The following is a 17,138-nucleotide window of genomic DNA, read 5'->3' as shown; positions in this document are numbered from 1 at the left end:
AGGAAGGTGGCTTCCCTGGGGAGGGGGTGTTTTCACAGTCTATGCACTGCACAAATGACACAGGTGACTGGCCTTCATCGGTGGAAATGTGCGTCTACATCCACACACACGCACGCCTGTGTGCACACACGCCTGTGTGCACACACGCCTGTGTGGAGGGGCCTGTGCATCTGCGTCTTTTGTGGGCCTGTGTTTGCACTGGGGTCAGAGCGTGTGGCTTCGCTAGGCCAGCTCCCCACACCCCGCCCCCCAGGGAGGGGCAGACCAGAGCAAGGAGCAAGCTTCCGGCACAGAGAGGTAGCATCACAGGGCTTCAGGGAAGGAGGCCTCAGCAAAAATGGGTGGCCAGCGGGGGCCACATGAGGGGATGCAGATTGGCAGCTGCAGGAAGGATGGTGACCGTCCAGCTCCTCTGTGCCAGGCACTCAACCGGATCAATCTGTCAATCCTCACAACACCCTACCAGGGAGGGGCCCATATCATGAGGGCACTGCCACTGGGGAAACAGAGTCACACAGCGGATAAGTAACTTGCAGACCATGCCGGGCTCTAAGCCACGCAGACTCTCTGCTCTTCATCCTGACGGTCGAGGGCGGCTGGCACAGAGGGGTAAGTAGTGAGTAGGGGTAGGGTGTGTGTGATCAGACCTGGGCCTGGGAAAGGCCCTGAGCTGCCCCTGATCCCCCATCAGGCAGGGGGGAAGCAACAGCCCCCAGGCCTGTCATTCCCGGGCCAGCAGCCGCTTCTCACCCTCAGCCTGGCATTCCCGCTGGTGCCTAAGGTCTGCCTGCCTGGCACCTGGCAGTGGTCCTGCATTCCCCCCAAGTCGGGTTGCCAGATCTAGCGAGTAAAAATAAGGGAGCCCAGTGAAAGTGAACTTGACGTAAACCACTTTTTAGTATAAGTATGTCCCATGCACTATTTGGGAGATAGTTACACTAAAACATTATCAGTTGTTCATCTCAACTTTGTCCTCTATTGCATCTGGCAAACCTATGACTCCAGGCCAGGGTGCATCCAGGCCCACAAGGCTGCCCAGCTGCCCCTGTGCCTCTCACCTTCCTGCTTCCCCGCAGAAGCTGCGCTCGCTTCACAGGGCTCCTCCCCCCTGAACTGGGCCCTGTCCTTCTCCACGCTGGCAGCCACAGCATGTGTCCAGGAAGGCAGAACAGATGGCCGAGGGGGGAAAGTGGGTCCCTCCTGTGGGCTGCCCGTGGAGCACCCATCCACCTTCCCAAGGGCAGGTGGTGCACAGGGTGAGCCCTCGATTTCTATCCAGACGGACCTCAGCTGTGCCTGGGCCTCTATTTCCCCATCCGTGAGATGGGCAGAGAGTCGCTGCCCTGCACACTCCTGGGTCCTTCACTTACCTGCTCATCCATCTCCTCTGTGCTCAAATCTAGACACAGGGCCCTACCCTCACGGAGCTAAATTCTAGTTCAGAGAGAATACGAATGACCAAACACAGCAAGCAAAAGGAAAGAGTTAGGAGGGACATGAAAGGTCTCTCAAGAACTCAAAACAGAGAGAGCAAAGGCGTAGAGATAGTGGTTGGGTGGGAGAGTAGGCGGGAGGTCAGGAAGAGTGGCTTGGAGCCTCTATATTATCAGCCCTGTGAAAAATCAGTGTGTGTGCTGGGAAGCATTGATGCAGAAGAAATAGCACGTGCGAAGGCCCCGAGGAAGGAAAGACCCATGTGGGTGTTCTGATGACCGGTGGGATCTGGCCGGCGTACAGTAGCAGAGTGTCTCTGAGCCAGCTGGCAGAGGGTAGCTGGTTCGGCCCTGCCAAGCCTTATGAGCCAGGGTGGGAGTTTGAGGTCTACCTGATGGGAGGGGGAAGGTGGAAGCCTCTCAGCTGATGATGGAGACCCAGGTTTCCTGCTCCCACCTCTGCACAGGACAGGATACAGCTCTGGCAGCAGACGTGGGAGGGGTGGAGTGCCCTGTGAAATCTGTGCTAAGTGGAAAGATAAGAAGACCCAGGAAAAGTCCTGTTCGTTGGGGAAGTCCTGGTCTCTCTGACAATATTCCTGTAGCAGTTTGCAGGCAAGGCCTAGCCCTTGCTATTTACCTGGCACCCAGCCCCTACCTTGCAGCGGTATTTCTTTGTCAAGTCAGCTGCCATAGGGATGGGCCGGGGTGGAGTGCCCTATTTAACAGGCTGAGAATGTGGGGTTCCCCACCCCAGGGAGGCAATAGAACACAGACTGTGGGAAGACACAGAGGACAAACGGTCTGGGTCCTTCACAGACACATTGCAAGAGAAGAGCTAGGGAGAGGAACCTTCTGGTTTTGCGAGATTTATCTGTGCGTTAATCACTTGCAGGGTGTGGCCCTGGTTGGTATGTGACTGACACAAACCCTGGGATATAAAAATATTTATGAAACACTTGGGAAATGAACCCTGACGGGATTTTGGATAAGATCTCTAACACTAGGGTTATTATTCATTGTGTTAGGCATGGTGATGAGATTGCAACTTCTAAAAATGGACACATAATTCAAATACCATAGAATTCACCCTTTTAAAGTGTAACACGTGGTGATTTTTAGGATATTCCCAAAGCTGTGCAATCGTCACCACTATCTAATTCCAGAACACTTTCATCACCCGCAAAAGAAATTTAGTACTAATTAGCAGTCATCCCCAAACCCCTGGCAACCATTCATCTACTTTCTGTCTCTATGGATTTGGCAATTCTGGACATTTCGTATAAATGGAATCAGGCAATATGTGCATACAGCTTCTTTCACTGAGCATGTTTGCAAGATTCATCCAGGTGTAGCAGGTATGGGCACTTCATTCCTTCTTATTGTGGAGATTATTCAATGTATGGATAGGGTACATTTTGTTTATCCCTTCATCAGCTGACAGGCATTTGGGCTGTTTCTATCTTTGGGCTACTATGAATTATGTTGCTATGAACATTCCTGTACAAGGTTTTTTGTGAACATGTTTTCAGTTCTCTTGGGGACGTACCTAGGAGTGGAATTGCTACGGCTTTGTTTTTTTCAAGAGTCCATTCTTAGAGCTATGTACCAAAATATTACAGTGAAATGATAAGATGCTGGGGTTTGCTTCAAAATCATACAGAAGAAGGAAAGAGGGAATGGATCAATGCAAAAAGGTGGGCTGTATGAGTTGGGAATTTTGAATCAGGACAAGTGCATGAGGGTTTATTATGCTATTTACTTTATATTTGTTTCAATTTGGGCATAAAAATTCTTTTTAATATCGAGGCTCAGTCCAGAGTGGCTTCCCTGTCTTCCTTTTGAATTCCCAGTCAATCACTCTCTAGAATAGAAATGTAATGCGAGCCACACACATCATAGTAAATGTGCTGGTAGCCACATTTAAAAAAGTAAAAACAAGGCAAGTTGATTTTAATTGTACTTTAACCCAATAGAGCCAAAACAGGATCATTGTAACACGTGAGCCATTTTAAAATTATGAGAAGATATTTTACGTCCTTTTTTCCTGCTAAGTCTTCAAACCTCGGTGTGTATTTTATGCTGACAGAACACCGCCATCGGTCTCGCCCCCTTTCAACGGCTCCATAGTAACCCCTGGCTCCCAGATTGGACAGGGCAGCTTTGTTTGGGGCACTTAATGCACTTTTCAAAAAGCTCTTGTGACTTTTTTTTTTAACTTGGTTGTTTTTATCCATCTACAACTGGGATGTCAGCCCAAAGAGGGCAAGCACCTTATGTGTCTCACCAAGTGCTGTGTCCCTGTGTCTAGACCAGCATATCAAGCACAGAGCAGGTGAGGGCTGAGTGAGTGAAGGACCCGGGCGTGTTCAGGGAAGTGAATCTCTACCCATTTCACAGATGGGGAATCAGAGGCCCAGGCACAGCTGAGGTCCATCTGGGTAGAAATCCAGGGCTCACCACGTGCACTGCCTCCCCCTGGCAAGGTGGATGGGGATCCCAAGGGCAGCCCCTACACACCCTCCCCCTAATTACTACTTCATCAGTGCTAGCTGCCCTTGTGCTGCAGGATAAAGAGCAGAAAGTCTGCGTGCAGAGAGCCAGCATGGTCCAGCCAGGCTGACTCCTCCCGCCTCCCCCAGCCATGCTCTGGGCTCCCGTGTTCAGCCTTGTTAGTCCAATCCAAGTCTCTGCCTTCTGGTTCAGGGCTCCTGGGGTCCTGTCTGGGGTAGGGGGCCATGCACAGTCCTCTATTCCAGCTGTCATTAGTGCCGGGTACACGCAGATGCGAAATGGCCAACAGAGCTGAATGTGCAGCTCCTGTGCCCCCATGAAGGTGGTTGTCCCTCGGCAGAAGGAATGACTGTGGCCTGAGGCTCAGGTCCTGTGTGCTGCCCAGCCCACAGGGGCTCCTTGGACCTCGAGCCCCTCTGCTGATGACCACAGCCAGTGTCACCAGGGCCACTGTTTCTGAGCCCCTACTCTGAGGCAAGCTTTTCACATGTGTTTTCTCTAGTCCTTGCATCATCCTTGCCAGGTGAGGGGAGGTGCAGTCCCCTTTTACAGGTGTGGAGACGAGACCAGAGAGGTGAAGCCCCCTGCCCAAGGCCACCCAGCCAGGAAATGGTGGACCCACATGCGCAGCTGGGGCTGCCTGACTCCGGAGTTGACCTCCAAGGGCCGTCTAGAGGCCAGTGGCTGCCTGAGCCTGGAGACCCTGCCCTTGGGTTGTTCTGGCTTCAGGGCTGGAAGCCGCACTGCAGGGATCAGAGATGGGGCTGCTTCTCAAAGCTCTGTTCCCCAAGCCCCTCCTGGGCCAAGACGAGCAGAGGTGACTTGAGGCAGGTTTCAGTGGCCATGTTCAGTGGCACCAGTGTGAGGGGAGAAGGTCAGTGTTTCCTGGAAGTCTCTGAACCCAAGGATTCCCCAGGGCCCTTATTAAAAGCAGATGCCCAGGCGTGGCCCTGGAGCTTCAGAAGGCCCAGAGTGGGGCCCTGGAATCTGCATTTAACCAGCAGCCCCAGGTGAAACCACTGCAGCTGGTTTCAAAGCCAATGATGAATTCCCTGCAGAATCCTCGGGTTCTCTGCCCACTCTCAAATTCCACAGGCTGACCCCACAGAGGGTCATCCGGGTGTATGGGGGAGGGAGGGCGCTTTCCCCTGGAGGCCCCGCTTTGGGCCCCAACATCTGCACCCTCAGCCTGTGCCCCCCCCTGAGGACAGCTGAGGAGCATGTGACCTCCACATGGTGGGAGCTGAGGCTCTTCTGAAGGTACCCCCAACCCCATGACTGAGAATGACAGTTTGTCCCCAAATGGGGCTTCCAAGGGGGCTTTCCTACCTCCTCTCCCCCCTGGGGACTCTCTAAGCCCCAACTTGACAGATACCAACAGTTGGTGATTCTCAGAGAGGAAAAGCCCCTAAGTGTTCTGTAACGGCTTCTCACCTCCACCTGCCCTCTCCTGTGGCCCTTTCTCACCCCTCCCCTATTACCCCTCGCGGGCAGCTGGGGCCCAGAGCCGGAGGGGAGCTTAGGGCACCCCAGTCTCTCAGTGTGACGCTCTTTTGTGCCTGGAGCCGACTTTGAGCTGGAAGAGCCAATAGGCTTTTCTAGAAAGCCGGGCTTTGGTGGTTTAGATCCTTACGATTCAAAGGGTGGTCCAGGGGCCTGCATCAGCATCCCCTGAGCACTTGTCAGAGCTGCAGCCTCTCAGGCTCCTCGCAGCTCCCCTGACTCCTGAAGGTGGCATTCCCAGGAGAAAATACCTTCCCTCCACAGTACCTGGCAGGCCCTTCATGGGTTCAGGTTAGGGCATTGAGTGGGGTGCCTGACCAGGGCTCAGAGCTTAGGTACATTCTTGCAGCTCTGCTCCCTACCCCTCCTCCAGGGCACACCCCAGGCGGCCACCCCGGTGGGGACCAGCAGTGGGTTAATTGTGTCAGGAGCTTGTGGACCACTAGTCCTTTTCTGGGTCACCAGGGATGGGGGGCAGGTACCTGTTGTCCGTGGCAGGAGGGCAAAGGGCAGGACTAGGGGCCTTGGCATCTAGACTCTAGGCCCTCTGTCCCTGGGTAACTGGCCAGGAGGAGGAGAGGGCAGAAAGGAGAGGAGTGACCTTGTCCCGGGCCAGGAAAAAGTTTCAGGTGGCAAGCCTTCTTTCCTGGGAAGGCCTTTACATCCAGAAACACTACTATTACTGCTAATAAAAATTATTTTGTGCACCATATGTGTCTGGCACCACGATGCATGCAGATGTCAACTGTGGGCAGCAGTGGTACCCAAGCCGTGGCTGCAGCAGATTCGCCCGTTAAAAGGCAGAATCCCGGGATCCACTCCAGGCCTTATGAATCTGAAGGGTTGGGCCTGGGAAACTGCTTTTAATAATGGCCCTAGGGAATTCTCGGGATCCGAGAGTTTTGGGAAACACTGACCTTCTCCAAACCCTGAAAGAGGCTGCCCAATGCTGACACTCATTCATTCACCCTCTCACTCGCTCATTCGACACCTATGGACCATCCACCTCATTCACGGACCCACCCGCTCTATTCCTCCCTGGATCACTGGCCTCGGTTCCCATGTCCTCCTCTGAGCCCGTATCCTCCCCTCCCTGCCGCCGCTCTGTCTTCGCCCTCCATCCTTCCACTGGGCGCCAGCTCTTTCTTTCCTAGGCGCTGTCCCCAGCGAGCCGGGGGCCGAGGGACCCTCCCAAGCCCCGCCCCCGCCCCCGCCCCCGCCCCCGCCCCCGTCCCCGCCCGGGCAGCAGAGCCCACCTCCCCCGCCCGCGACTGCGCTCTGGGCCCCGCGCGCCCCGCCCCCACCGGAGACCTGAGCGGAGGCTGCACCGGGGGCCTCAGGTTCCGACCCCACCGCGCCTCTAGCCGCAGCTGCCCGCCGGGCATCCCAGCCCTTCCGCAGCGAGAGGTGGAGCCGGAGGCTGGGTTGTGGGCTCCAGGTGGGCTCTGGGAGGGATGAAGCAGGTAGGGCCGCGGGGATCTGGGGATGGGAGGGTGGTGGCGAGGACGCCAGGAGCCTGCGGGAGCGCTGGGAGAAGCGGGGAGGAGGAGGGATGCGGGAGCCGGGGCTTGGGCCTGCTCTGGACCCCAAATGGGCCGAAGGCGGAGAAGGGGAGGGGTCCCGCCAGCAGAGAGGGTTGGGGCCAAAGGGCCTGTGCACCGCGTAAGGGTTTTTCACCCGCCTTTGGTGTCCCCCAGGCCCTGGTGGACGATACTGAGGATGTGTCCCTGGATTTTGGCAACGAAGAGGAGCTGGCGTTTCGGAAAGCCAAGATCAGGTATGCTGGGACTGGGCATTGGGCAAGCATCCCCCAGAGCTGCAAATTCATTTATTCACATTCATTCATTCATTCATTCATTCATTCAGAATGTATTGAGCACCTGGTGTGTGCCAGGCATGGGGCAAGGGACACACCCTGGACAGATCAGACAAGGTCCTGCCCTCCTGGAGCCTGCAGTCTTGCGGGGGAGGGGACGAACATTGAACAGGCAAACAAAGATATTAACAAGATAATTAGTGTGAGAAGAGTTGGGAAGAAAATCAACCCGATGATGAAAGAGAAAGTAATTGGGGGAGGCCAGTTGCCTTAGTGCAGTCAGGGAGGGCCTCTCTAAGGAGGTGATGTTTCGGCTGAGGCCTGAATGATGAGAGGCAGCCAGCCATGCATGGGAGACTGCAGGAAGCCTTCCATGGAGAAGGAACAGCAGGTTCAACGGCCCCAGGCTGTGTTTGGAAGGTCAGAGAAAAGCCACTGTGTCTGGAGGGTAGTGGGGGAGAAGACAGGGGTTGGCAGGAGGCTGGAGAGGTGGACAAGGGCTTGAATTTTTATTCTTATCCCTGCTTCAGCTCCAGCCAGCCAGACGTAGTGTTGGCTTAAAACAACAGAGATTTATTATCTCACAGTTCTGGAGGCCAGAAGTCCAAAATCAGTTTCACAGGGCTGAGACCAAAGTGTCTGCAGGACAACACTCCTTCTGGAGGTTCTAGGGGAAAATCTGTTCTTTGCCTTTTCCAGCTTCTGGGGTGGCCTCTGCCCTTCAAGGGCAGCAGTGTAGCATCTTCCAGTATTTCTCTGTTCCATTTCACATCGCCTTTTCCTCTGTGTGAAATCTCCCTCTGCCTTCCTCTTACAGGGTTACTTGTGATTGCATTTTACAGCCCACCTGGACAATCCAGGGTAATCTCCCCATTTGAAGAGCCTTAATTTAATCACACCTGCAAAGCCCTTTTTGCAGTATGTGGTAACATTCACAGCTTCCAGGGATTAGGACCCTGGATTGAGGGGCAATTATTGAGCTTATCATAATGGCCAATGATTGTTTTTAAGAAAAGACACAATAAGACAACTGGAATCCTGGGGAATCTTCTAGAACATCTAAATGCATTATATGTTCAGTCTTTATTGAGCTCCTTCTGTATGCCCACCTGGGCTGGTGGCTGGGGATATACAGTATACAGGACACACCCCCTGCCTCTGTGGAGTCGCCTGGTCTAGAGCAGGGATGGTCACCCTCGACACTGCTGACATTTGAGGCCAGATACCTCTGTGCTGTAGGGGCTGTTCTGTGCATTGCCGGATATTTAGCAGTAAAGCCATGGCCTTTACTGACCAGATGCCCAGTAGCATCCCATGAGTAGTGTCTGCAGACACTGCCAAATGTTCCCTGGGAGGCAGACTCGCCCCGGGTTGAAAACTGTCGGTGTGGGGATGTAGGGTGTAAGCATGCCCATGGCTGTTATGATTCAGTGTTTTAAATGCTGTGATTGGCAGAAGCTTGGGCACTTATGCTGGTCAGGGGAGGAAGTGACAGCTAAGCTGAGACCTGAAGGATGGGTAGGAGTTAACGAAGCGGGGGTGGGGGGGGAACACATGCAAAGGCTTAGAGGTGAGGTCATGAGTTTAGGGAGCTGAGACTGCTTTAGTGGAGAGTAGTCTGAGCAGAGGCTGGGGCCACACCGGGAAGGGCTCACAGGGGAAGTTCTGGAGCTGCACTGTCCACTAGAACATATGGGAATGTACTACACCTGTGCTGTTTGGTGTGGTAGCCACCAGCCACTGTGGCTGGTGAACACTTGATATGTGGCTAGTGTGACTGAGGGACACACGTTTGGATATTTAATTTTAATAGCCACATGTGGCTACCATATTGGACAGTGCAATTCTAGAGTTGGAATTTGCACAATGCAGTGACATGATCAGAATTACACAGTAGACGGTGGATTGTAAGAGAAGAAGGAATCGCGAAGCAGAAGCTGGGAGCTTGGGCCAGGGCGCGGGCAGGGGTGATGGAGGGAAGTGGAGGGGCCCAGGGGCACAGAAGAGGCAGAATCAGCCAGCCTCGGTGACGATCAAGATGTGGGTGTGGATGGGAATAGTCAAGGGTGATGCCCAGGCCTCTGGCCTAGTGACCCAGGTGAAGGAGCACTTCTGGGGGAAAGACGTTGAGCCCAGAGTCATCTTCGTTGGGTTGTGGTAGAATGTTCTAATGGCCAGGTGTGATGGGCAGCAGGGAAGAGAGGCTGGGAGCTCTGGGGGCATCATCTGGGCTGCATGCAGAGATCTGGGAGGCAGCAGCTCATGGCTGTGTGTGTGTTTGAGAGCTAACCATCCCAGAATCCTCTGTGCCTAATGCAGATTTCTGGTACAGGCCTCAACCTACGTAACCAGATTCATAGGGGATGGGCATCTCTAGTTGATTCTGATGCTCAAGAAGAATATAGAGATGGCTCTAAATCCTGAGCATAAATGAAGTCACCCAGATAGCAGGATGGAAAGGAGGTTCTTAACTGGGGTCTGTATATGGGCTTCACAGGGTTCAGGAACCCTGTGTAAACTATTATCTAAGTTTCACATGTGTGCTGCTTTAGGAAAAGGACTCAAACTTTAATTACATTGTCAAATGGGTCCATGATCCAAACAAGAATCACTAGTATCAGGTGAGAATTGTTATTTGTCAATTCCATGTTGAAATGGATTCCAGGTTGACTTTGAAGGGAGGTGAAGTGATGGAAGGGGCCCTATAACAGGAGTCTGGGATTTCAGGGCCACTTCTTCCTTTACCACTTGCTGACTTTGTGATTTTGGACAGTGTTCACCTTGCCTTGTTGAGCCTTGACCCATCTGTAAAATGGGGGTACTTGTACCATCCTGACCTCACCACGTGGTGGCTATACAATTTGTTCAGTACGTATTTACCCAGCATCTGTGTACAGGTGCTAGCTAAGCCCTGGGGACAGACACCTGGTCCCTTCCCTTCCTGTCCCTGGTTCCAGGTCAGTGAAGTGCAGTGTGGTGGGGAGAGCACCTTGCAGAATCAGTGAAGGGTGTGACTCCACAGCAGGTAGAGGAAATGTTAGGTATGCTGCGTGTGTTTTTCCAGTGCGCTACTTTTTTTTCTTTTTTACCTTTTCTTATTGTGGGAAAAAACTCCCCACGACATAAAATTTATCATTTTAACCCTTTTTCTAAGTGTTCAGTAGTGTTAAATATATTCATGTTGTTGTAAAACAGATCTCCAGAACTTTTTCATCTTGCAAATCTGAACCTCTGTCCCCATGAAACACCACCTCTCTATCCCCCCTCCCCTCAGCCCCTGGCAACCATCATTCTTCTTTCTGTCTCTCTAAACTTGACAACTTTAGATACTTCATGTAAATGGAATCATAGAGAATATGTCTTTTTGTGACTGGCTTTTTTCACTTAATATAATGTTCTCAAGGTTCATCATGTTGTATCACGTATCAGAATTTTCTTCCTTTTAAAGACTGAAAAATATTCCATTGTGTGTATAGACCACACTTTGTTCATCGATTCGTCTGTTAATGGACACTTGGGTTGCTTCCACGTTTTAGCCCTTGCGAATAGTACTGAAATGAACATAGATATGCAATTATCTCTTCAAGACCCTGCTTTAAATTCTTCATCGTCACTATATACCCAGAAGTGGAACTGTTGGGTCATATGATAATTCTAGTTTTAATTTTTTTTTTCCTTTTTTTTTTCCTTTTTGGCTGCACCACACGGCATGTGGGATCCTAGTTCCCTGACCAGGGATTGAACCCACACCCCCTGCAGTGGGAGCGCAGAGTCTTTGACCACCAGGGAAGTCCCTAGTTTTAATTTTTTGAGGAACTTTCATGCTATTTTCCAGAACAATTGAACCATTTTACAATCCCAAAAGCAATGCACAGGGTTCCAATTTCTCTACATCCTCACCAACAGTTGTTACTTTCTGTTTTTTCAGAGTATCCATCTTGATGGATGTGAGGTGGTATCTCATTGTGGATTTGATTGCATTTCCCGAGTGATTAGTGATGTTGAGCATCTCTTCATGTGCATGTTTGCCATTTGTGTATCATCTTAGGAGAAATGTCTATCCAAAGTCCTTTGCCTAGTTTTTAATCAGGTTATTGGATTTTTTGTTGTTGTTCAGTTGTAGGAGTTCTTTATATATTCTGGATATTAAGCCCTTATGAAATGTATGATTTGCAAGTATTTTCTCCCATTTCATGGGTTGCCTTTCCACTCTGTTGATGGTGTCCTCTGATGCACAAAAGTTTTTAAATTTTATATAGTTCCATTTATCTATTTTTACTTTTGTTGTCTCTGCTTTTGGTGTCATATTGTATGTGTGAGTGTATGTTTTTACTGAAATATAATTCACATATCATAAATTCACACTTTAAAATATACAATTCAGTGTGGTTTTTAGTCTATTCACAAGGTTGTGCAATCATCATCACTATATAGTTCCAGAATTTTTGATCACCCCAGATGGAAGCCCTGTACCCATTAAGCTGTCATTTCCCATTTCTCCCCTCCCCCAGCCCCTGGAAACCACTAATCTACTTTCTGTCCCTTTGAATTGGCCTATTCTGGACATTTCATGTAAATGGGATCATACAGTATGTGGCCTTGTATCTGGCTTTTTTCACTGAGCAAAATGTTTGCAAGGCTCACCCACGTGTTGGCGTGAACTTCATTACTTTTTACTGCTGAATAATATTTCATTGTATGGATAGAGTACATTTTTCTTATCCTTCGTAAGTTGATGGGCATTTGAGTTGTTTCTGCTTTTTGGTTCCTGTGAATAACGCTGCTGTGAACATCCATGTACAAGTTTATGTATGAACATATGTTTTCAGTTCTCTTGGGCATCAACCTAGAAGCAAAACTGCTTGGCCAAATGGTAACTCTGTGTTTTAGCCATGCTGTGTTACAGACCAACTTTTAGTGAGTACTCTGGGCTTCCAGCTGCCTTGGGGAGCAGGAGAAGCCTGGACTCGAGGTCAGACAGACCCAGCTTTGGATCTTGGTTCCGCCATTCCCCAGCCAACTAACTGCGGCCGTGGGTTAGATTGGCAGACAGCCTCTCCAGACACAGACAGGCTTTCATATACGCCTGTTTACTTGGCTCTCGAGAAGGATACGAGGCAGAGACACAGCGTCTTCGTCTCATCGGGGGACTCAGCTGCTTCTGCTCTGTCGCTACGGGGGCTCTGCTGGGCTAGCAGCGACAAGAGCCAGACACTGTGGGTCACCTTGAGGCATAACAGCTTCAGTTCTGTTTCCTGCCAACCTTTTCTAGGATTCTGTTCACCGAGGTCCAAGGCCTGCTTGCCAGCTCACAGATCCTCCAGCCCAGGGGCAGTTCCACGCCACAAGCAGGCACATAGGACACTGCCATGGGAGACCCAGATCATTCCCAGGCAGGCGGTCCTGATGTTAACCCTTCACTCACAGTGACCTTGAACAAATCAGGGCACCTCCGGATCCCCCATTTTCTCATCTGTAAAATGTGAATGATGTTAGCTCCATCATAGGGTTGTGTAAAGAGGACTCAATTGGGTGACGAATGTATGCAACAAATCCAGCGGGACCCCTGACACCTTGTATGTCCTTCATAAATGGTACTTGCTATCATAAGTGTACTTCAGTGTCTTGACTCTGTGGGCAGGGCTGGGGCAGAGGCATGTCCTCAGTTGCAACAGGACATCACACTGGGGTTGTCCCTGGAGCTGGAGACTGTCCCTCATGTGGAAAGATTGGTTTATGCTTTCAAGGCACTGTCTTCACAAAATTCATTTGGACCCAAAAGTCGGGGTTTCCAATGGATTCCCACCCAAAGTAGGATGATGTCCTCTTGCCCCAGACAGAGTTATTGGATCTGATTTTGGTCTCAGTTGTCAGGGCTGGTTTATTGGCAGGGTTTGGTCAGTGTTCTGTGGTTGGTCCTCATTCAGCACAGTGGGCATTAAATTGAGGGGAATCTCACTCTTTGGTGTCAGGTGCCACTGGGAGTCACATGTTAGTGGGGCCATGACCCAAGGCAGAAATCACATAAAATCAAAACTGCCCCTGCAAATCCCCATCTAGCCTGTCGAGTAGAATAACATTTTGTCTTTCAGGAAGTCTCCTACCGTCCATTCATCTTCCCATGTTGGATACCAAAGCTGTTCCTCAAAACGAGCTGCAGATGAAATTGTTGGCTGCTTTTTAGGGGAAGTTAGATTGAATGAAAAACAATAGCAAACACTTACTTACCTAGCACTTACTATACGCAGGCACTGTTCTCAGTATTTTACTCATAAAATTCATTTAAGCTGTATTACAAACCTATGAAGTCGATACTATGATTTTTATCAATTTCAAGATGAAAGAAATTGAGGGAAAGAGTTGAGGGATTGGCCCGACGTCACACAGCTGTGAAATTGTGGGGTGGGGATTTGAACCCTTAGATCCGGCTCTGGAGTTGCATCTCAGGTTATGCTGTGCTTAGGGGCACAGATGCTCACGCAGGGAGGGACGCTCGGGGACAGGCTCTGCCCTGGGAACGGCATTCTCAGGCCTTCCATCTTGTGCTTCCTCTGGGGAGCACTTTATATTTTCCTTGTGTACGTGAGAATGTGGAATTGCCCACTCTTTAGATCAGGCTTTCTGAACCCTCGGCACTGTGATACTTGGCGCTGGGTAATTCTTTGTGGAGGCTGTCCTGTGTATTGTAGGACTTTAGCGGCATCCCTGGACTTCACCTACTAGATGCCAGTAACGCTGCCTTCTACAGTCGTGACAACCAAAGAAGACTCCAGACATTGCCAAGTGAAGTCCCCTAGGGGCAAAATTGCCCCTGGTTGAGAACCCTGATTTAGATTATTCTCTTGCTCTCTCTGGGGTCTGGATTTGGAGAAATTAAATTTGCACTTGAGGGAACTCAGAGGTCTGAGACCTCTGTGTTTGACATTGACCCAAGAGAAGCTGCTGGGGCGGGGGCCAAGGAAGGAGGGGGGCAGGTGATGGTACAGATGCACCTTGGTGGCCGTCCATTATTCCCAGAAATCAACACAGGCACACCTCTAATTGCTACACACACACACACACACGCATTGTGCTACAACACACAGATAAGAATAATTTTGGTTTTTCTTTGTTGTTAGGAAGTCTGATTGCCTTGATAAGTCTGATTGCCTCTGGACCCCTCGCCCAGACCCCTGTCCCCGGTGATTTTGGGCAACAAGTCACGCTGCCCCTCTTCCCACTCTAAAATCTATTTTTAAAATATAGAAATAATGACACATAAGCAGGTCTCACCAATGGCTGACGGTTTAACTTTAAGGAAGGTTCATGATTACCAAGGAAAATAACCCGCAGAATCAAGGAACTAGACAGATTTCAGTTCTCTTTGATTAGGGCGAGGGATTACATGTTTTGAAATTAACCCCTTACATCTCCAGCTGCTTTACTTCCCCTTATTTATATTTCTTGTTAACATGAAATTGATTGCATAAGCAGTGCCAACAATAAATTCACCAAAGGGAGATTTCTTCTAAACTATGACCCACACAATTGGGGAAGGCATTTGGGACCAGAAGAAGACTTTGGTCAGAAGTTGGTTCCTTGATGTTCGGTATTGGAGAACAGCTGGACCGTGTGGCCCTGGAGTGTTTAACTCACTCACTCATTTATTCCAGGGTTGACGCTATTGACATTTGGGGCTGGACATTCTTTGCTGTGGGGGCCCGTCCTGTGCACTGTAGGATATTTAGCTGCATCCCTGGCCTCCACCCACTAGATGCCAGTAGCAACCCTTCCCCAAGTTGTGACAACCAAAAATGTTTCCAGACATTGCTGGTGGGGGACCCCGAATCACTTCCATTTGAGAAGCACTGATTTATTCTTTCACTCATTCATTTATGCATTAAGTCAACAAAACCTTTCAAGGACCTTTGCGTGCCAAACACTGTTCTAAGGGCCACAGGGAAAACCAGACAGGCCTGGTCCTTGCCTTCATGGAGCTGACTTTCTCCTGTCATGGAGAGACAGTGAACACATTAGCAAATATCTAAACAAAGTGACATCGGAGAGTGGTAAATGCCATGAAAAAGGGGGCCAGGGCTGGGGGCCCCTTTAGGTTCTAGGGGGGTCAGAGGAGGCCTGAGGAGATGCATTATTCGGTCTGAGACCCAAATATGAAGGAGGAGCCAGGCATGGGAAGATGCACAGGAAGAGACTTCTGGCAGAGGAAACAGCAAGTGCAAAGGCCCTGAGGTGGGAGTATATTCTAGGGATTGTTGGAACCGGGCTAGGGTGTAGAAAGTGGGATAGTAGGAGGAGGAGACCTTTGGAGATTTGTTAGGGAAAGGATGTGGGGACTTTGAAAATTCTGATGGGAATTTGGAATTTTGTCTGCTTTGATGGGCAGTCTTTGGAGAGGTTTGAGCAGGGGAGAGGTATGATCTGATTGACACTTGAGAAAACTGCCCGCGACTGCCAGGTGGCCTGTAGGGGAAGAACAGCAGCAGGGACATCTGTTACGGGCTGGTGGAGGGGTCGGTGAAAGATGCTGGTGGCCCGGACTGGCTGCACTCCAGGGACACACGTGGGAACTTGGCTCAAACTGGTCTTTGTCCAAATTCTGCCAGCTGCTGGGACTTCTGAGATCGGATGGAGATGGTTGAAGGCAGCGGGTTCCAAATGCAGGTTGTGGGACGTGCATTCCCAGGAGATCTCAACTTCATCAGCATCCCTCAGGAACTCAGCAAACAAAGGGCCAAAACTTCAGGGTCTCCATTCCTGAAGATTTGACTCAGTAGGTGTTGAGATGGGTGTGAAAGGCTCCTGCAGCGTGATTCTGCTCTGCTCCGAGTGACTTGGCATATTTTCCTAGGTTGTCTATTTCTGGATTAAGTAGGGAGTGTGTGTGTGTGTGTGTGTGTGTGTGTGTGTGTGTGTGTGTGTGTGTTCACCTTCATTGGAGTGGGGTTTGGTCTTGATACAAGGCTCAGCTATATATTCTGGCAAGTGATGCCGATGACGTTTCCTCAGTAAAGACCAGCTCAATAAATTCGGGTTGGAATCCAAGGAGAAAGGCCTGGGGCTGGCCCTATTCCAGCCCTAAGGAAATTCTCTTCACACAGGGGCTCAGCCTTGGGTGTTCCATGGCCAGTGACTCACTCCTCACTCATTACAGGAGTAATGAGGCTTCCAGAATGACTCAGAAGCAGCCAGAGATCGTGTTAATGGATCCTTATGTTTTTCTGGCATTACAGTACAGATGTATCTCCCCCCCCCCCGATCGTAAAATACTTCAGAATAGAAAGTGCAAAGGGACAGTCAGCCGACTGACTCCAAGCCTCAGACATACTCTCTTGGGCCAGGGAGGTATTTTAAATGAATGTGAATTTATATTTAAAAATTGGAACAGATCACATTAGCAATGTGACTTGCTCAGAGTAGATGAGCCACAGAGACAGAAGGCAGATTGGTGGTTGCCAGGGGCTGTGGAGAGGAAAAAATGGGGAGAAACTGCCCGATTGGTATGGGGTTTTACTTTGGAATGATGGAAATGTTTGGGAACAACAGTGTGAAGTACTAAATGCCACTGAATTCTTCACTTTAAAATGGTTAATTTTATGCGATGTGAATTTCGCCTCGATACATTTTTTGCTGTATTATTTTTAAATATTACATTTAAATATTTAACATATTAAATTAAAATATTTAAATATTTTTAAGTACTTTTAAAAATACTTTAGACCTTATTTTTTTGGAACAGTTTTAAGTTCACAGCAAAATTAAGGGGAATGTATAGAGATTTCTCATATACCCCCCTGCCCCGCTCCCACAAATAGCCTCCCTCATTATCAACATCCCCTGCCACAGGAAAAATTTGCTACAATTGATGAACCTAT

The 17,138-nt window shown here is 50.0% G+C and overlaps 1 protein-coding gene across 1 annotated transcript in view; it reads left to right on the top strand.

Moving 5' to 3' along the window:
* Positions 1–539: 539 nt before the first annotated feature.
* TVP23A (trans-golgi network vesicle protein 23 homolog A) overlaps positions 540–17,138 on the top strand; it is a 37,528-nt gene continuing 20,929 nt past the window's right edge. The window contains exons 1-4 of the mRNA XM_068524778.1: positions 540–609; positions 1,077–1,256; positions 6,815–6,888; positions 7,148–7,227. Coding sequence (XP_068380879.1) covers positions 540–609; positions 1,077–1,256; positions 6,815–6,888; positions 7,148–7,227 — 404 coding nt within the window. The remainder of the gene's footprint in view (positions 610–1,076; positions 1,257–6,814; positions 6,889–7,147; positions 7,228–17,138) is intronic.

Source organism: Eschrichtius robustus, chromosome 16 (assembly GCF_028021215.1).
Source record: "Eschrichtius robustus isolate mEscRob2 chromosome 16, mEscRob2.pri, whole genome shotgun sequence".
NCBI lineage: Eukaryota > Metazoa > Chordata > Mammalia > Artiodactyla > Eschrichtiidae > Eschrichtius > Eschrichtius robustus.
This window is presented reverse-complemented; position numbering and strand designations above follow the sequence as displayed.